Source organism: Rhinopithecus bieti, unplaced genomic scaffold (genome assembly GCF_001698545.2).
Source record: "Rhinopithecus bieti isolate Rb0 unplaced genomic scaffold, ASM169854v2 scaffold_71999, whole genome shotgun sequence".
Lineage (NCBI taxonomy): Eukaryota > Metazoa > Chordata > Mammalia > Primates > Cercopithecidae > Rhinopithecus > Rhinopithecus bieti.
The window spans coordinates 679096-700368 of NW_016826903.1; the positions used below are offsets into that span (position 1 = coordinate 679096).

General features: G+C 35.7%; 1 protein-coding gene across 1 annotated transcript; it reads left to right on the top strand.

Moving 5' to 3' along the window:
• Positions 1-2158: 2158 nt before the first annotated feature.
• Positions 2159-18749, top strand: LOC108523157 (proton-coupled amino acid transporter 4-like; the record flags this gene model as incomplete). The annotated part of the gene is made up of 6 exons (XM_017863689.1): positions 2159-2909; positions 13788-13911; positions 15062-15152; positions 16652-16740; positions 17765-17860; positions 18665-18749. Coding segments are annotated over exons 1-6 (540 nt in total), but the record flags the coding sequence as incomplete, so codon positions are not given.
• Positions 18750-21273: the final 2524 nt, after the last annotated feature.

Consider the following 21273-nt stretch of genomic DNA (forward strand, 5'->3'; position numbering starts at 1 on the left):
CAATATATGACTTTGTCCAACACTCACTTACTTGACTAGTCCAGGTGTGGGAATCTGATCCAAGGTGACTCAATCACAGTTCTTACCTAGGAAATGTTTAAAACTGAAACCAAGAAAAAGAGACCAGTATGTTTCTGATCACTCAAACTCTAAGATAAAGGAATTGAGAGCTTTTAGGAAACATGTTTCCTACCAGGTGAACCTGAGAAACAGAGGAGTTCTGCAGTGGAAACTTGCACAGACACACAAGCAGATGCACAGAGAAAAGTGATCACTGAAGAAGAGACTCTCAGAGGCATGAGAATCAGTTTCCTGAACCCAGTCTCATCTCTGTTTTAGCAATCTCAGTATCCTCATTAAATTCCTCTTTTGGCTTAAGCTAGTTTGAATTGGCCTCAGTATTGCAATAAAAAAAATCTCTAGCTAATACGCTCACTTTATTTGATGCTTCCTGTGAATCAGGCAATGTGTTGATGCTTTATATATTTTATCTCATTAAATCTTCTCAACTTGTAAGGTTGGTGACATTATTTTTCACATAAGAAAACTTTAGAGATCTAACTATTATATAATAGGCAATTCTACCTAGATGTTCCACAGGTGTCTAAAACAGAACTATTTCTCTATCTGTAAAAGAGGAAAGGCTAGACTCACTGCTGGAAACGCTCTTCTCCCTACACACACCCAGCCAAGTCCTTCTTACCTTCATATGTCAGCTTAAGTGTCCTCAGATAAGACTATCCTGCCTTCTCAATCTAAAGTAGGTTCCCTGGTGGTACCCTGTTATTTTCCTCACCAACAATTGTAATGACATATTTAGTATTTTGTTTTGTTCTTTCACATGCTGTATACTATGAACTCCATGACAGTAGGGAACATATCAACATTATTTGCCATTCTAGCCCCTGCATCTAGCATAGTTCCTGACATATGGAAGGTGCTCCATAAAATGTGCTTGAATAAATTAAAGACTTCTAAATGTTTCCTTTCATATACCTCTGAGGCTATACTCAGTAACTTTCAACAACTGTTCATTGAGTGCCCAGTATGTGCAAGTCACTGTGCTAGGCCTGTTGAGACAAAGACAAATACAGTCAATTCCTCAACAGGCCTAGCACAGTGTCTTGCACATAATAGTATACAGCATAGTATAAAGCCCAGAAAGAGGAATAATTATAAGACGAGAAGTGTTATAACAGAGATATGAACAAAGTGCTGCAGTTGCAAAGAAGGAAGTAGTCAAGATATGATCCAAGAAGTTAAAGTCAGGAAAAGAAAGGAATTTCCAGGGTTCAGATTGTCACATTGTGTATAATGTGTCCATTTTGATACAGCTGTACTTTATATCTGCTTCTAATTTATAAGACCTGGAGTAGAAGTCCTAGTAAATACGTTCTCAAGTAGAGATGCATGAAAAACACATTTCTCTTGAATCTTATGATCATCGTTACCACTTGCTTTATCTCCACATCACTGTAAAGACATTGAGCCTGGCCTCCTGCCTCAGCCCAAGCCTCTTCAAAAGATTCCAGGCTTATATTACAAGTCAAGCTTTTCTTCCTTCCATATTGCCAGATCTGCTTTCGCTGGAGCTGAGATTAGGGGACAATGACTTTTGATCCCTTTTAACACTCAAAGGACAATATTCTTCTTTTAAGATGCTGTCCCACATGTTCTCATTATGAGTGGTTTATGGAAAATTGCCTTAGTCCTGTAACTTCTGTCTGATGCCTGTCTTCTCTCCTGCTGATCTTTAACCAGGTGATCCACCCCAACACTGGTTGGGGAACATTTCTCTAGTTATGTTCCAGGATAGATTTTTTCTTGTTCTTTTATTTATTTATTTATTTATTTATTTATTTATTTATTTATTTAAATCTCCTTTACACCTTTATTTGTCAAGAACACTTCAAATAAAACCTTCTTTTGGGATTTGCATGTATATGTATGTGAACAAATTGGGTTCACTTAAAGAAAAAAAAAGCGGGTTGGCAAACTGTCATTATCACTAGTTATCTAGTGAAAGCCTACAAAGGATGCAACAGGAGGAAAGATGTAGATAGTATGTAACTGTGTACCTTTTTAATCTCAGAATTTTAAATATTTAACACCATTGCCATATAGTTACATCAGTGACTGTTAATTAGAATTATCTCACAGATTGTCGTCAGAATTAAAGATAATGTATGTACGGTGCGTAGGAGTATTTGAAACTACATCAGTACACTTAGTTTTTACCTTAATTTTCTTTCAGCACCACGGTCAACGTCAAAAATCTGGAAGGACATTGAAATATCCGTAAAGTGAAATTGTATGTGACTTAATTAAATTCTATTTAAGCGTATCCGGTAACTCTAACTATAGAAACAGGGAGACGAATAACCAGAGTAGTCAGAACCTCAACATGGGTAGGGGACAAATCTCGTCCTTCTTCGCATTCTCCAAGGTGACTTACAGAACGCTTAACGCCTTGCATACGGACAGGCGCCCCAAATTTAAGTTCGCGGTCATCTTTAAAAACCCCCAGGGAGCTATGGACCCAGGGCTCCACCAGCTCTAAGGTCCCACCGTCGCTGATCTCAGGTTACCCAACCCTCCTCTCGGGTTACCCAACCCGGCCTTGCTGCAGTCCTCGGGTCTTCGGCCCCTCCCGCCCTTCGCCGGCAGTACCCGCCGAGCCGGGCTGCCCCACTGCGCATGCTCCTCGCCGCGCGGGTAGAGAGCGCCGGGGCAGGGAGGCGAGCGCCAGGCGCTGGTCCCTCCGGGCAAGGGAGGTAGGCCTGGGCCTGACGCCGGCCACGCAGCGGCGGGAGAGTGAGCATCCGGGCGGCGGCGTCCTGGAGACCCGCGAGAGATGGAAGCGGCGGCGACGCCGGCGACGGCCGGGGCGGCGGGGTGCGAGGAGCTAGGTCGGTGTTGTGCCTGGGCAGGGACCCTGGGCTGACGTAGGCGGGGGTCGGGTGCGCCCACACCTCTCGGGGCCCCGCGCTTGGCCACGGCCGCGAGGAGGCGGACCCTGCCCCCCGCCCATCCGCATCCGGGTTCCGCAGGGAAAGACGTGGGGCCGAGTGGGCGGTGTGTGTGTGTCTGTGTGTGGCCGAGTGGGCGGTGTGTGTGTGTGTGTGTGTGTGCGCGCGCGCGCGCGCTCTTGAGGTTGTGGGACTAGCACGGGTTCTAATTTAAACCCAGCAAACAGACCTCCCCAGGAAGCTGGAATGAGTTGAGGCCTGATTGCTAACTGACCCCGTGGTCAGCGTCCGCAAAGGAACCGGTTATCTGACCCCGAGAGCTTGGTCAGACGAAGCCCAGGCCTCAATAGGGCGTTAAAATGTGTGTGTGTGTGTGTGTGTGTGTTTGCGCGCGCGCGCGCGTGTGCTTGAGTGTGTGTGTTGAGTGGGGCGGGGCCCTGTGTGTACACGTCGAAGACGCGAGAGCCTGCGCCGCGACTTTCACAGTTTTTTTCCCAATGATGCTTTAAGGAAGTTATCATTGTTCTGCTTTTCAAATGCTGCAGCCCTTTTCGGAATCTCCAGATGAATCTTCATTTTACCCCTTGTTATCCCATAGTTTCGAACAGGTCGTGCTGACCAGAACGAACAGGAGATACCTGTAGCTTGCTCACTTGGCAAAGTTTGTTTTCCTGCTTTCCTTCGATCCTGTTTCTTGGCGACAGGGCGTGTTTGTTTATGGTTTCCCGCTGTCCAAAACAAAAAAGTAGGGATTAGGGTGGTAAAATGATCACTCTGCCAGTTACATGTACTGTTCTTGGAAGTATTTTTCATTCGATGCTGATTAAATGTAATTAAAAGATTAAATCTAAATGTAATCTTCAAGAAAACGGTTGAACTTTTAAAAATGCCGTATTCTAAGTAACTTATAAGTTTTATTCCTCTAATAGCTTGCAGGGCACTTTGCAGTGGAATTTTTTTCAGGCCATAATAGTAGAAACAATAAACTTAACATTTTATTGCATGCTTACTGTGTGCAAACACTGTGCTAAGTGCTTTGCCAATGCCTTGTCTTTAACCCTCACAGCATTTGGGATAGGTGCTATTATGATCTCCATTTTATAGATACAGTAATTTTAAGCTTATTAATGGCAGAACCCAAATGTGAACTCAGGTTTGCCTGTTTTAAATTCATTAACAACTTGTCTTAGTGAGGATATGGAGAAATGGGTATTCTCATGCATTGCTGGCAGGAAAGGGATAATACAGTTATCCTTAAAAATGTACATATCCTTTGACCCAGCAATTCTCCTTCTGAATATTTCCAGAGGAAATAAGTAATGTAACAAATACCTGTATCAAGAGGTTTTCATTATAGTATATAGAGAAAAGCTGTTAACTAAAGTACAATGAAATGAAATTGGTTAAATTGTGGTATAGTTGTATACTGCCTAACCATTAAAAGTGATATGGAAAGATGTTCACCATGTACATTTTCTTTAACTGAAAAAAAAGTTTCAAATTATTTCCGTTTTTTTAAGTTTTATGTATTCATTAATTCAACACATATTCATTGAGCTTCCCCTACGCACTTGAGATACATCGTGAGCAAAACAGATAAAAATCCCTGTTCTTATGGAGCTTGTATTTAGTAAGGGGAAGCAGAGAGTACGCAGTAAAGACAATAACCAGTTAATTATGTAGTATGTTAGGTGAAAAGTGCTATGGAAAACAAGAGCAGGGTAAGGGAAATCAGGAATGAGGGTGGGGGCTAGGCAGTTTGCAGTATTTTATAAAATGGTTGGGATGAGCCTTATTGAAAAGGTGCAGTTTGAGTAAAGACTTGGAAGAGGTAAGGAAATTAGCCAAATGGATATCTGGGGAAAGACTATTCCAGGCGGAAAGAATAAAGGAATAGCAAGGAGACCAAAGTGGCTGAAGCAGAGTGATGGAGGTAGCGATGAGGCCAAATTATGTAGGGTCTTGTAGACTGTGACTTTTACCCTGAGGGAAGCAGGGACCAGTGCAGGGTTTGAACAGAGGAATGTCATGATCTGCCTTGTTTTAAAAGGATTGCGTTGACTGCCATGTGAAGAACTGTAAGGGGGCAAAAGTAAAAGCAGGAGAATATTTCAGTAATTCAGGAAAGATGTGGGTGTCGTTCAGAGCAGTATGGCAGTGGCAGTGGAGGTGAAGAGACATAGTTAGCCTCTAGGTATATTTTGAAAGAACCAGTGTAATTTCCTGAGAGTGGATGAGGGTTAGAGAGTAAAACGGAGGAGACAAGGAAGACTCCAGAGTATCTAGAATAATGAAATTGTTATTAACTGGGATATTATGGTGGTTTTGTAATATACCTACAGATTCTTTGATGTTTCTCTCTTAAGTAGGAGAAACTTAATTTTCTTCCCTTCGAGTGGGGGCTGGACTTAGTAACTTGTGTCTAATGAAAGATTTTGGTAGAAGTGATGATGTATGACTTCAATACTAGATAATAAAGTGCATTGTACCTTCCTCCTTGCTTTCTCTTTTTGAATCATTCACTTGAAGGAAAGCTAGCTGTCATGTTGCAAGGAGACTCAAGCGGCTGTAAGGAAAGCTCCGTGTTGCACAGAACTGAGGGCTCCTGACAGTAGCCATAAATTGTTATACAGCAATAGATAACTAATACAAATGGGTAAAGTTGCAGGAATAGCAGGCTTGCTGGTGAAGACCAGTTCAGTTTGGGGCATGTTAAGTTTGAGATGTCCATTAGATATCAAAGTGCAGATGTCAAGTAGGCAATTGGATTTATGTCTAGCATTAGTGAAAGGTCTGGTCTGGAAATGTAAGTTTCGATGTTATCAGCATATGAATAGTATTTAAAGATAGGAAACAGATTGAGAAGATATGAGAGTTTTTTGTGTGTATGTGTGTGTGCGCCTGTGAACATGTACTCTAAAATGTTAACAGTAGTAATTTCTGGGTAATGAAGTAATTTTTAATTTCAAAAATGTTGTTTATATATTTTCTGATTTTCTACAATGACCAAGTGTTATTTAATTTAAAAAAAGAATTTCCAAAATGGGTATTTATGTAAAAGCACTGGTAGAGATGTTAAGATACAGGTTCTCGTAAGGTATGTGAATAGCTTAAGGTCTGCACTTTATTTCATAGCCCATGGGGCCCTCCGGAAAGTTTCTTGCTGTGTATATTTCTTCCACCTCAGAAATGAACAAAATAGTTACGGTTCTTATTTTATATCTAGAGAGTAGTTTATAGATTCAGGTGACAATATTATGTTATTTTTAAAAATGAAACTATTTCTATTTTCTTTTAGTTTGTCTATTGCCAAAATACAAGTGATTTTAAATTTTATTATGAAAGTAATGCAAGTTTGCTACAACTGCTTTTCTTTTTTTTTTTTTTTTTAACTTTTTCCAGAGAAGGAAAAGTGCACTAATGATCCATTTGTCCATCTATATTCTGGTAAATTTGTTTACATTTTGTTATATTTACTTTCCCTGATTTCTACTTAATTTTTAAAAACATGATTGGAATCCTATTGCAAATATTCAGCTTTTTCCCACTTCACATATGATACAGTGTTCCCTGTTTTACTCAGACCTCAGTATTGCACCATAATGTCAGTGCAATACTTCATAAAGTGACTGTGCCTTAATTTAGTAATTTTCTGATTGCCACACATTTAGTTTGTTTTCCAATTTTCAACATCAATAATGTTTTAATGAACATTCTTGTGCAAAATCCTCTTCTGCATACACTAGCTTGCCAGAAGTAGAATTACTAGGTGAAAGAAATAAACATTTTTAAGACTTTAATACCTAGGATATTGCTAAATTAATGTTATTTTAGAACATTCTGTCTACAACTTGAAATTTACGTTGGTTTTAGGCTTGAAAATTGAGATTCAAACAATTTTCTTGCCAAATAAGACAGCATACAAGCCCTGCCTAATTTAAGAATGCTCCATTTGTATGCACCATTAATGTATCCCTATGGTATACTCTGTAATACACCTAACATCAGATATATTGTGTATAATAAATGTTGTATAATATTGAATCAAGCTAGTGTTTCTTATTTATCTATAATTTTTCCACTTGTAAATCGGTTGCACATGTATTGCTTAATAGTGTTTTAGTTTATAAGACGTCATTAATTTTTACAATAATAATCACAGCATTTTCCAGAGCTGCCCAATTTAGTACTTAACTAAAAATTACAACAAAACATTGGGAACATAATAGACATTATGTATGATGTAAATTGGGTTGTATAATCTTTAATTCCTTTGGGGTGTCAGTTTTTATTTCATATATTCTTAACTCTGTTTACTGTGTTGAGTTGTTGAGTCTTTATCTCCCTTACTAGTCTTACTTCCTTCTGGCAGGTATAACATGTTTTGCCCATCTTTGCATACTCAATCTTACAGCAGTTTATAGCTCATAAATGCTCAGAAGTATTAATTATTAAATTATTTCTAATTTTTGTCAAAGATTGGCATTTAAAAATCCTATACAGCTTAATATGCTTCTAATATATGGAGGAAGAGGAAAAAAAGTGTTTATTGATTACTTATTTATGTGCCAAGGTCTAGGCCCTACGCTCATATACGTTATTTCATTCTTCATATTCTATGTAACATATATAATGTATATAATAATTTCATATACATTATCATTTGTGATGACATCACAAAACCCCTGTGTAATAGAAGTTATTATTTTCATTGTACATATGAGAAAATAGGCCCAGAGGAATCTGGTTAAAATGTAAATCAGATATCACTCCAAAGCCCAAAACTCTCTAGTGCTGTGCTGTCCAGTACAATAGCCATTAGTTATATGGTTGTTGAGCACTTGAAATATGGTGTGTTCAAGCTGAAATATGCTGCAAGTGTAAAATACATGCTGGATTTCAAAGACTTAGTATGAAAAATAAAATCTAAAATATCTTAATCTTTTACTGTTGATTACATGTTGAAATGATATTACTATGTGATATTTTAAGATAATCAAGCTTAAATAAAAATATAAAATAATTTCCTGTTCCTTTTTTTTTGTACAAAGCAACTTACTGAAAGCTTGTATATCTTGTGTACCTTAAAAATTTACATTTTATATTTATGATCATAAATCTACTTTTATTATTAAATGTAAATATTTAATACTTACAATAAAATACTTTAAACAAAAAATGTAAAATATTTATATAAATTTTACAATTTTTTATTAGAAATAATTTTAAATCTAGCATAATAATAAATTAAATTAAATAAATTAAATATTAAATTTAAATTATTTTTCACAATTAAAATTAAATTAAAAATTAAAATATAAATATAAATTAAATATAAATTTACATGTATGTTACATTGCATTTCTATTGGAAGGCACTGCTCTAGTGGCTTTTCATGTCACATGGAATGGTCTACAAGGCTGTGTACAGTCTGCCTTCTGTCACATCTGATCTGATCTCATCTCCTACTCCTCCCCTGCACTCATTCCTCTCTAGCTACTCTACTCTGCCCTCCTTGTTCCTTAAACACACCAGACTCCCATCCTGAGGGCCTTTGCCTTTGTTCCTGCTGCCTAGATTACTCTCCCTCCCACAGGATATGGACGCTGCTCACTCCTGCTCCTTCTTCGGGACTTCTTTGGCTGTCTATCCAAAATTAGAGGCTCTCTGTCTCAATCCTTGTGTTTCTCCTTAGCACTTAACACTATCTAACTTATCTCTGTTTTACTTATTATTTTATTGTCTCTTTCCTTCACTAGAATTTGAGCTCTATGAAGGCAGGATTTTTTTTTTTTTTTGAGTTTTAGTAATTATTCTCAGCATCTAATGGTGTTTAACGTATATTAGGGCCTCATTAATATTTGTGAAATTGAATAGGAATCCCTTGTAATCTCTTTAATTGAATACATTCAGTTATGAGGCAGAGAGCTTTTGTGTTGAGGAACTGTTGTTAGTGGATATTAGTGAAGATGACAGTCTATTAAAAGGGGTTTTTGAGAAGGGCCAGAAACCAGTAAATTTTGTGGAAGGGCTTATTCCTCTTTGCATCAGCTTCCATAATGTGTTTGCCTGTAATGTTGATGTGCATAAAAGCCATCATAGTCTTTGACATCCTTTTCACTAACAAACTAAAGGTAAGCCATGGGAGGCTGTTGTGCCAGGAAAAACAACTCCTGGTAACCACTTTCCTATATATGTCTTTCCAGGAGTTCCACAGGAAGTTCCCAGAGAGAGTATAAATGCTAATTCTTTACCTCATACCTCACTGCTTTTCATCTGACATCACGGTGTGAAATAACCAAGGGAAGGATATGGTGGTAGTGATGGGTGCTGTCTTTCTTGAATCTGAGCCAGAAACCTTCCATAGGAAAGGGGTGCGATTCTCGACAACACTGATTTGAAAACTTATCAAGCTTTCCAGCTTAATCTTCTGCCATACACATTTACCTTCAGTTTCAGTGACATTACACCAACCTAAAGTTTCTCAAGCACGCAATTGTATTCAAGCCTGGAATGTCCCACTCAGCCTTGTGACCAATGCCAGTGCTAAAAGCTCTCCTAAAAAACTAAGAGTTAAGTGTAAGAAAATAATATTACTGCATTTTTCTATATTGTATACCTAAATTGGAAACAAAAATGCAATTTAGCATTTTATATTTAGTATTACCTGGAACTTCTAAAAGTTATAAATGACTAATTGACTCTTTATTAATAAATCTAATGTTCAGAGATCTAGGTATATATAGGCTATTACCATTTAAAGATGCAACTTCTTGGGTACTAAGTATTTCCTAGATATTTCTAGTTAGGTGTCTTTCAATTTACTCTTTAGATTCAAGAGCTATTTTATATCATTCAAGTTGATATGCTCAGTCTTAAAACCTGATTGCTTTACCTTTTCTTAGTTTAACAGATACACGTTTTTTAGTATGTAATGTTAGCTCCCTATGTAGACTAAAGCTGGAGGGAAAGTCTTAGAGATTTTTCAGATGCAGTGAGCCAAGACCACGCCATTGCACTCCAGTCTGGATGAGAGAGTGAGACTCTGTCTCAATAAAAAAGAATATTTAAGCACATAGTTAGAACTTAGCTAATAACGTCACATTGCATGGTTCTTTAATGGTAGAATCAAAATAGTAAATATGTACTTCTTAAATTCCTAACACTATTAAGAAGTATATTTATCTTTAATTAACTTACTTTAATCTCATTGTAAGAGAGTTAGAGGAGTTTCCTGGAATAATTCAGTTACAAATTTTTTTGTGGGCACATAATAATTGTACGTATTTGTGAAGTACATGAGATATTTTGATATAAATGTACAATATGTAATGATCAAATCAGGATAATTGGGATATCCATCATCTCAAATATTTATCCTTTTTTAGTATGTGTTGGGAAGATTTCAAATCCATTTCTCTAGTTATTTTGAAATACATAACAAATTATTGTTAACTACAGTTGCCCTATTGTGCTACAGAACATTAGATCTTATTCCTACTACCTGTCTGCATTTTTTGTACGCAGGAATAATCAAATTTTTGTTAAGGTTTTAAATGTGAAGGATGAGATGACTTTAAAGCAAATATATATATGAAAAGCTGTTTTTCACAGTAAGTCATGTTTAATGTTTTCTAGACAATATAACACTGAAAATTCATGACTTTAAGAAGTAAGGGAAAGTGTAACCATAGGGATCACACTGTTGAACACAGTTAAATAAATATGACAGCTGCTAAACAATGTGAGAAGTTTGTTCAGAGTAACTGAGGCCCCAACTAATTTTTACTTGGGATTCTGAACATTATAATACTATTTTTAAAAACTTAATTCTGTGAATTACAAAACTAGTATTTATAGGTAATTTTAACAATTCTAGATTTCCAGGTTTATCTAAAAGGATATGAAAAATAAACTCTTCGATAATGCCATTACAAATAAACTTATTATTTACAGTTCATATTGTTGTTAAAGATATGAAAAAACTTACCATTTTCCGTACTTTCCTTACTGCTGTGATCTCTTGGGCAGTGTGCTTTAAATAACAGATTGTTCAGTTTTTGAAATATTGGTAGTGATAACTATCTTTATTGAGGACAGAGAGTGTACTTAGTACAGCACAGAACATGCTGCACACTTCCTGACAGAAAGAAATCAGAAAGTTCAAATAACTGATAATTTAGATAAGCTAAATGAATAAAAGCAAATGAACTCTAGTCAGCAAGGGCAGTGGAGTATATTTAGAAATAAAAATATTAACATATTAGTGGTTGAAACTGATGTTCATACAACTAATAATGATGGTTATGGATTAAGTAGTCTCCCTGCTCCTCAATTTATATGTAGTCATAGTGCTGCATACCTCAGGATGTGACCTTATTTAGAAATAGGGTCATTGTAGCTGTAATTAGCTAAGATGAAACCATGGCCAGGAGCGGTGGCTTATGCCTGTAATCCCAGCACTTTGGGAGGCCGAGGCAGATGGATCACCTGAGATTAGGAGTTCAAGACCAGCATGACCAACATGGTGAAACCCTGTCTCTACTAAAAATACAAAAATTAGCTGAACGTGGTGGTGCATGCCTGTAATCCCAGCTACTCTGGAGGCAGAGGCAGGAGAATTGCTTGAACTTGGGGGGTGGAGGTTGCAGCGAGCCAAGATCGTGCCATTGTACTCCAGCCTGGTCAACAAGAGCGAAACTCTGTCTAAAAAAAAAAAAAAAGATGAGGTTATGCTGGAGTAGGCTGGGCCCCTAATCCAATATGACTGGTGTCCTTATAAAAAGGGGAAATTTAAACACAGAGAGAATGTCGTGTGAACTTGAAGATGACTGTCCATAAACCAAGGAGAGAGGCCTACCTGGAACAGAGCTTTCCGTCCCAGCCTTTAGAACCAACCCTCCCAACACTTTTTCAGACTAATGGCTTCTAGAACTTTGAGGCAATAAATTATCTTGTAGTACTTGATTATGAGAGCCCTGGGAAACTAATGTGATGGTTTTATAAGAGTACCAATTTATTCTGTATAGAGTATAACAAAAAAGGATATAAGGGAGAATGTATTGAAATGAAAATTTAATGTGTCACTTAAGATACATATGAATGAAAATGAGGTAAAGACGGATACCAGAATGGTCAGAGATATAAAGTGGTTGAATGGAAGACAGGCAAAGAAGATCCAACATGCATGTAATTGAAATAGCTAAAGAAGTAGTATTTGAACCAAATACATATTTAAAGCTATTATCCAAGAAAACTTTATAGTAGAAATAAGAAAAAACCTAAATCAACATCTCAAAAGGGGCCCACTGTGTCCCTGGGAAAACTGACTTAGCATGATCAACCCCAAGATATGTGGTAAAGTTATTAGACTTTAAAGACAAAATATCTTCAGGACCTCTAGGAAAAAGAACAAGTTACTTAATGGCTGAGAAAATTAAGTCTGCCATCAGACTTCTCAAAAGTAGCATATAAAAGCAAGGCAAACGTGGAGCAGCATTTTCAAGAAACTCAAGGAAAGAAAGTGTGAGCCAAGGATTTTATATCTAGTTGTTCTTCAAGTATCCAGTCTATAAAGAAAAACAGTTTGAAACATGTAAAAACTCAGGGAATACCGTGCCCAGGAGACCGTCCTGAGGAATCAGTTAGAGCAGTGGTCCTCAAAGTGTGGTCCCCAGACCAGCAACATCAGCAGCACTGGGGAACTTATTAGAAATGCATATTTTCGGGCCCACCCCAGACTTGCTGAGTGAGAAACTTTGGGATGGAGTCCATCATTGTGTGTTTTAGCAAGCCCTACAGGCCATTCTGATGCATACCTTATAAGAAGATCTTCCAGCCAAGGGATGATTGAGGAAACTTTGGCAGAGAACTGATAGTGAATATTGATATTGATTGCAGCTATAGGTCTAAGAAATGAGTAGAGACACAGTTTGAAGAACAGTATGAAAAACATCCCTATGTATTGTCAAAGTAGAAAGAATACAACTAAAAATGAGAAAATAAGGAACAGAGAAAGGAAAAAGTAGAATTAAATTATTAATTGTGGTATAGGTAATAAGTAGAAGTCAGAGAGTACCACTTAAAACAGTCAAACAAGATAGTAAAAAATTAAGTAAGAAAAAAGATGATTAAAGGCGTCTAAAAAATATAATGGCAAAGAAACCACTAGAACAATTCAATTAAATGTAATATATAATCCTGGATGGAGGAAAAAATTGCTAAAAGGAATTTGTTGGTATAACTGATGAAAGTGGAATATGGAATGTAGTTTAAATAAAGTATTACATCAATGTTAACCTGAATTTGATAACTTAATAGGAATATTTAAGAGAATATTCTTGTTCTCAGGAAATACACACTGAAAAAGTGGCAAAGGGCAAATTTTGATACTGAAATTTTAAATATTGGAATGACTTTGTAATTTTCTTCAAGTATTTAAAAATGTGATTACTATATACCTGTACAGTATGATTCGAAGTTAAGCAGAGATGAAAATATATTTGATCATTCACATTTCTCATGGTGTAATTCTATGATCATTTACTATAAATCTCTTATGGATAACGCAGAAAAAGTTTTGCATTGAATACTTAAGCTTTCACCTTGCACTGCATATTCCAAACAGCATATCCAGCAAATAAATTTAGTTGCTTCTTTTTAAATGTACTAAAACTCAGGGTATTAGTATGAACTAACTTTGGATGGAAATAGTAAAGATGAGTACAAATAGTATTTCCTAATATTTTAAAATTCATTTATACCAGCTTTATCCAAAATTTTAAGCAATAGTGAAGTACTTTGTTTTCTTTTTTAAAGAGATGGATGTAATGAGGCCTTTGATAAATGAGCAGAATTTTGATGGGACATCAGATGAAGAACATGAGCAAGAGCTTCTGCCTGTTCAGAAGCATTACCAACTTGATGATCAAGAGGGCATTTCGTAAGTGTTATGGTTTATAAGTCTCCTTTTCTTTTAATTCAGTATGTATTTTGTAATCTTCTGCAGGGAAGACATTCTGTTACATTACAAGACACAAATATAAGACATATCTCCACCTTCAATGAGTTTATAGTCTGTTTGGGAAAGAAATGCATTTAGATCACAGAGCAGTGTATAGGAATTACTGCAGTGACAATGCGTAACAAATGCTAGGGATCTTGAAAGAAGGGAGATCTGATTAAGTGGAACAGGAATGTTAAGAGAAGTGATGTCTGAAATGATCAGGAGGTAGTAAATGCTTCTTTATGCTGAAACAAAGTCATGGAGGTAGGAAAGGAAACCTTTTTTGACATTTTGTCATCATTAATAGATTCGAGTAACTTCTCATTCTAATGATAGTTTAATGGTTAAGCAAAGTAATACGCAATTGATCAGAAAAGAAGAATATAAACTGAAAAAATATTTAGGTAAACATTTTTGTTTCATAAGTTTAAACTTTTTGCTCTTCATTTTTGTTTCAACTTATTTCTTCCTGGTGAAGAGACTTCCTTCAGATGCCTCTGGAAACTACTTTTAGGTCAAATCCCTTAGGGAATTCATAGTATCTAAAAATTAATTAATGTTTATCTTACCTGTTGATGTATATAGTTTTTAAACTTGTATTTTTTTAAATTAACTTCTTAGGTTGACAATCATAGATCAAATATGTTTAGTGTCATGGTTACATAGGTAGTGTCAATACATTGCTTTGTTACTAGCCAGATACTCAACATTGTTTTGAAAATCATAGCAGCAAAATATCTTATGAGAAAATTACTTTTTAAAAAAAATTTATTGCTTTACTGTGTACAAAACCACACTGTAAAGAGATGCCTTTAGCCTTTTTTAATTTAATTTTTTACTATCTTGTTTGGCAGATATTTCACTTAGCTATCTCATTTAATATCCACAATAACTCTTGTTATTCTGCTTTTAATTAGCAAAGATAGGACTTGAACCAAGTATGACTTCTAGCCCAGTGGTGGGATGGAAATGTTATTTGGTTCCTTGCCTAGATTAATTTTCAGTTCCCATCTAGTACTAAAACCATGATCATGTTATAATAGATTTTGTTCTAAAATATTTAAGTCTTACAACTTTTACTTTTCAGATTTGTACAAACTCTTATGCACCTTCTTAAAGGAAATATTGGAACTGGCCTTTTAGGACTTCCATTGGCAATAAAAAATGCAGGCATAGTGGTAAGACTTATCTTTGTAATCACCAGTTAAGATACAGTTATCAGTCTCATTTATAGCAGCCTAATGTCTGACCTAGTCAAATATAACCTGGTAAGGTGACGTTTAGATGATCATTTAGATGTTGTCTTGAAAAAATTGTGTCAACTGTGATAATGATACCTAACAAAAAATACTAATTACTTTATTCATTTCTACTTCATTACTTATTTGTAATATTTAGCCAAGTAAAGCCACAAACCTAAAACAGTCTTTGATTTTTCCAGGTATAGTTATATCTTATTATTATTTTGGATTTTCAGGAATTGAATTTAGCAGTGTAATCATAGCAACAAATATATTTATAGATCAGATTATTGGTAATGTGACATTGTATAGTTTTTTAGAGTCAAATATACAGTTTTCAGAATTTAAATAACAGTTAAGAAAAGTTGATCGGGTATGGTGGCTCATGCCTGTAATCCCAGCACTCTGGGAGGCCGAGGTGGGTGGATCACGAGGTCAGAAGATTGAGACCATCCTGGCTAAAACGGTGAAACCCCGTCTCTACTGAAAAATACAAAAAATTAGCCGAGTGGGGTGGCAGACGCCTGTAGTCCCAGCTACTTGGGAGGCTGAGGCTGGAGAATGGTGTGAAACCAGGAGGTGGAGTTTACAGTGAGCCGAAATCGCGCCACTGCACTCCAGCCGGGGTGACAGAGCGAGACTCTGTCTCAAAAAAAAAGAAAAATAATAACAATAACTTTTAAAAACCAACATGTAAAGCATTGTTAGAGGCAGCTATTGTAATTATAATTACAGAGATCTTTGTTAGGGGAGAAACCCATTTATGATGTAATAAAATCGTATTTAACCTTTTTTGAATAGACCAGTTTCTAAAAACAGTTTTAACTATCTCTGCATTTGACTGTTTTTTCCCCAATTTAGATGATAAAACTTTTGATTATAAAAATAAACTTTGGCAGTATTTTGGTTGTATCTTGATAATTATTGGCATCGCTTTAATTTTAGTAAATAAATATTTGAAATATTTTATTTCTACTTTTTGAAGTAATTATTTTCTAAGCATGGTTTCTGACACATAGTAAGTACCCAACAAGCAGTCTGTAGAAGTAAATTGCTCGCAGTCTCCGTTTGACATTGTGCTTTTTAGGGATTTCAATAATGATGCATGGTTGTGTATAATTATAACGGTGGGTCATTGATAGTTGTAGACTTGCCATCTGATATTCAATATGATCTTGTGTTCTATCCTACTTTGTTGTCTATGCTCCGTATTCGTAGGTTTGAGTAGCTAATAAGATGGAATTATACATTGTTGTCTTAAATATTACTCGAAATTCTTTCTGCATCAAGTTTATTAGTTTTCCCTTATGCAATGACTAATCATTTTGCCCAACAGATATTTATTCAGTGCACATGAAAAATCCATTGATTCATTGCTTATGAGATTACTCAATTTCTGTTAAATATTTAAACCTTATACATTTTTTTCCCCATAGCTTGGACCAATCAGCCTTGTGTTTATCGGAATTATTTCTGTTCACTGTATGCACATATTGGTACGTTGCAGTCACTTTCTGTGTCTGAGGTAAATGTGGATTTGTTAAGCCTATTTATTTTAAAGCTATCTTTTTATTTAGAGCATCAGATAGTCTTATATTCTACTGTGCTTTGTATTTGCTTTAAGCTCTGATATAGATACATCTAAGGTAATGAATATGGAAGAGGGTAGCATTTCATATGATTTAAATCTGGTTAGAATCTATTTATTTTTAAAAGGTAGCCTTATTAGTGAAATAGTATGGTTTCTCAGTATAAATGGAAAAAATTAGAAAAGATATATAGCGGCAATGGAGACAGTGGTGTGACTTTTAGCTATAGCATAATGGTCTTCAATGTGTTAGTAATTCTGTTTTGATTATAATGCCTTTGGTGCTCTCTGCTGATGTATGGGTTAGTAGAGAGTCAACAACATAATATTATTTTCTTCATTTTGTATCATGAAATACTTCTACTGGACAGTAGACCATATGTATTCTAGTAGCCTGATGTCAAATCTTGACTCTTTTTTGTTGTTATTACATACTGTTAAAACTTTGGGCAAATCATTTATGAGCTTTATATAACAATGTATACTTGGGAAAAAAAAAGAGATAATGGAGAAATAATACCTACCTCATGGGAAGATTAAATGAGATAGTTTATGTGAAAATGTATTGTGCAGCCTTGCACAGATGTATTATTAATTAATGCTATTCTAAGAATGGAATAATTTAGACATGAATAATGTAGTTGACGTTTTAGGCATTTGAAATATTTAAATTAATAAAGCACAAATTTAAGTTAAAAGTTGTAAGTTATGTGCTAAAGTTACATAAACTTTAGCAGTAGATAAAATTAATATACTGGTAAAAGGACAGATTTAAACTTTTAAAACTTTATGAGGCGTGCTTTAAAAATATGAAGATCTTAACATTTTGATAACTCATCTGTCAGTGCATAGCCTTGCATTTATTAATTCCTATTTATTTTATATTTATTTAAAGAGGTGGTTTTATGGACCAACTTAAAATTTTTCTTTTTTCCTTTGTATGTATGTCATTAAATTACAGGTTTAAAAAGTCAACATTAGGTTATAGTGACACCGTGAGCTTTGCTATGGAAGTGAGTCCTTGGAGTTGTCTTCAGAAGCAAGCAGCGTGGGGACGGTAAGTACTTACTCTGTTATTAATATGTGATTGTTAAAATTATATTAATTTTAGTATTTTAATCTAAAAGATATATAAATAAAAATATGATAAAGCTGGAAAATAGACATATGTAACCCTTAAACAGACTTGGGTTCTAATCTGAACTTGACCGTTTTTCAGTTTTCTGACCTTGATCAAATTATTTATCATTGTGGTTTGGTTTTCTCACTATGAAATGAGTTTATAGTAATACCCATTTCACAGGATCATTATGGTAGATGAAATAAAATGGTATTTATAAAGCATGACCTGCTCAAATAATGACATAATCATGTTCATTAATTTTTTAAATAAAGGAAAACAAGAAAAATGTTGTAGTCTCATTATTTCAAATGAAGTTGTAGTATTTAGTTACATGCTTATCTGAGGTATGGATATATTTTAGCATAACCTTATTTTATTGTCTTGTTATTTAAATGTAACTTTATTATTGGTGGCTCTGCCTAATCAAAGTCAGATGAATACAGGACTAGAAAAATAAGGAAACATAAGCAGTCAGCAAAGGGCTACCTGTTGTACAGACGACATGTGAGATGGGAATTAAAAGAAGAACAGTGTTAGTAGAGTAGTTTATAGTTAAGTATGGCCTTTCTGGAGATTTTCAGGAAGTTAGATTTGGTATGAGCTGCTCAGAGTTCCTGATATGCTGAGTAGGAGAATATATGCTATAATAAAATGTTTTAAAACTTTTGAAAAGAGAAATAAAATATATTGACATTTCAGTAGCCTTATGGATGCTTATTTGTGGATATCTTTTTTCAGGAGTGTGGTTGACTTTTTTCTGGTGATAACACAGCTGGGATTCTGTAGTGTTTATATTGTCTTCTTAGCTGAAAATGTGAAACAAGTGAGTATTTTTCTTCAGTTAGTGAAATCATTTTCTTCTAAAGCCCTAGTTGTGGCTTTATATTTCTTCTGTGGAAGCCATGGTTGAATTTGAAAATGTGTTCCCTTTCATAAATGATCTTCCTTTACAGATTTTCCTTTAGTCTTTTTTTCTTGCAATTTGGATTTCTGCTGTAATTGTTGATTTTACTGTTTTGCTATAATACTGATAATGCTTGTTTTCTCAGATCAGAATATGACAGATCAGAATATGATTTCTCAGATCAGAATATGATTTCTTAGCTACGTGAAACTTAGATCTCAAAAGCATATACAGAGATGCTTTGGAAGCATATTCTTTACATTGACATTCTATAAAGAACTATATAAGGCTTTAGCCAGTAGCCTAAAAAAAGTCAAATAAAAATAGTGAGCATTGATTATTAAAATCCAGTAATTATAGCCATTGTGTAAAAGATACTGTGTCCAAAATGAACAGCTTTCTGTAGTTCTTTCAGAAACTTTCTCATATTATGAAGGTTTGCTTTAAGAAGAAGTGGTGTGCAGTCTTGGAAGAGATTGACAGTGTATTTGGACAAATGTGGAAAGCACTAAAATAAAAAATCCCTCCATCAAAACAATACTATAAAGCACTTTTCTTTATGACTGGTATCATTATTCGTACATTATCCTCTGCTCTTCTTTAATCATTATTTTAATCAGTAATGTTTATTAATGATCCACATGTCCATGGTACAGTAAACATTTTACATAGTAATATATAGGATTGTCTTCTAGATATTTTTATGCAAAATGATGAAGTATGTTTTCTAAAGAACTTATGTTTGTGTAGGTTCTTGTGCATTTGTGTGTATTTGACTCTCTTTTCTAAGTATAGACCATGCTTCATTTCACTGAGAATTGGCAAACTGTTTCTATAGAGGGCCAGATAATAAGTATTTTCTGCTTTGCAGGCCATATAGTCTCTGTTGTAACTATTCAGTTCAACCATAGGCAACAATATGTAAACTAATAGATATGGCTGTATTTAGGTAAAATTTTATTTTCAAATATAGGTGGCCTACAGACAGTAGTTTTTTAACCTCTGATTTAGACTATCCCTATATGCTGTATTTGACCCATTCACTTAGATTTTTGTGTTGGAAGAAGTCATTGAGTCAAACCCTCTTTTATAAAAGAATTCATAGCTAGTTAGGAATTGGGGCTTGGATTTCTGGTCAGTTTTCTTTCCAGCGTACCATGTCTCAGCATCTAGAAAAGTTTTGTTTATATCTGGAACCTTAAATGTCTGGAAACTTAAATGTCGCTCGTTCTGTGAAACCTTTCTTAACTGTTCCTTCCATGCTTTCCTTTTCTTTATCTCTTGCTAGAATTTATTGGTTTTTCTCGTGGCTTCTGTGTCACTTTTTTTTTTTTTTTGAAACGGAGTCTCGCTCTGTCACTCAGGCTGGAGTGCAGTGGCCGGATCTCAGCTCACTGCAAGCTCCGCCTCCCGGGTTTATGCCATTCTCCTGCCCCAGCCTCCCGAGTAGCTGGGACTACAGGTGCCCGCCACCTCGCCCAGCTAGTTGTTTGTATTTTTTAGTAGAGATGGGGTTTCACCGTGTTAGCCAGGATGGTCTCGATCTCCTGACCTCGTGATCCGCCCGTCTCGGCCTCCCAAAGTGCTGGGATTACAGGCTTGAGCCACCGCGCCCAGCCTTCTGTGTCACTTTTAAAAATAGCCTTGATCATGCTGTACTGAAGTTAATTTACAAGTTATTTTTCACCAGTAGACAGCAAGCCCCATGAAGGAAGGGACTCCCATATCCCTTGTGTTCATCACTGTAAACTAGCATCTAAGAGTGCCTGGCTTATCAGTACCCAATATGGTTATTGGCTCTGAAGGAAAATGAACTCCCTGCACTGGGAGAGATTATACCTTTTTCATGTCTTTATTTCTCAGACCTAGTACTGTACCTGGTTGATTGCACAAGTGTCAGTAAAACTTTCTGGACTGAAAGGGTTTAATCCTTTTGTTTGATTTCCGCAGTGATGGTCTCTGCTACTTTTCTTGCTCCCACCCTGTGCAAAGACCCATTTTTCCCATTTTCTCTGTCAACTTTTCTCTTTCAGCACCTACATGATTGTTTTAGCTTGGTTTCTCACTTTCACAGCCCATTTTCCTGTGTCTATAAAAGGAATGGTGTCCTTAGGGTTTTCAAGGTAAGCGATCATATCATCAACAAACAGGGACAGTTTGACTTCCTCTTTACCAATTTGGATGCCCTTTATTTCTTTCTCTTGTCTGATTGCTCTGGCTAGGACTTCCAGTACTATGTTGAAGAGGAGTGGTGAGAGTGGGCATCCTTGTCTTGCCCCAGTTCTCAGAGGGAATGCTTTAAACTTTTCCCCATTCAGTATTATGTTGGCTGTGGGTTTGTCATAGATGGCTTTTATTACATTATGGTATGTCCCGTGACTGATAAAATAATTCAGCAAAGTTTCTGGATACAAGATTAATGTACACAAATCAGTAGCTCTTC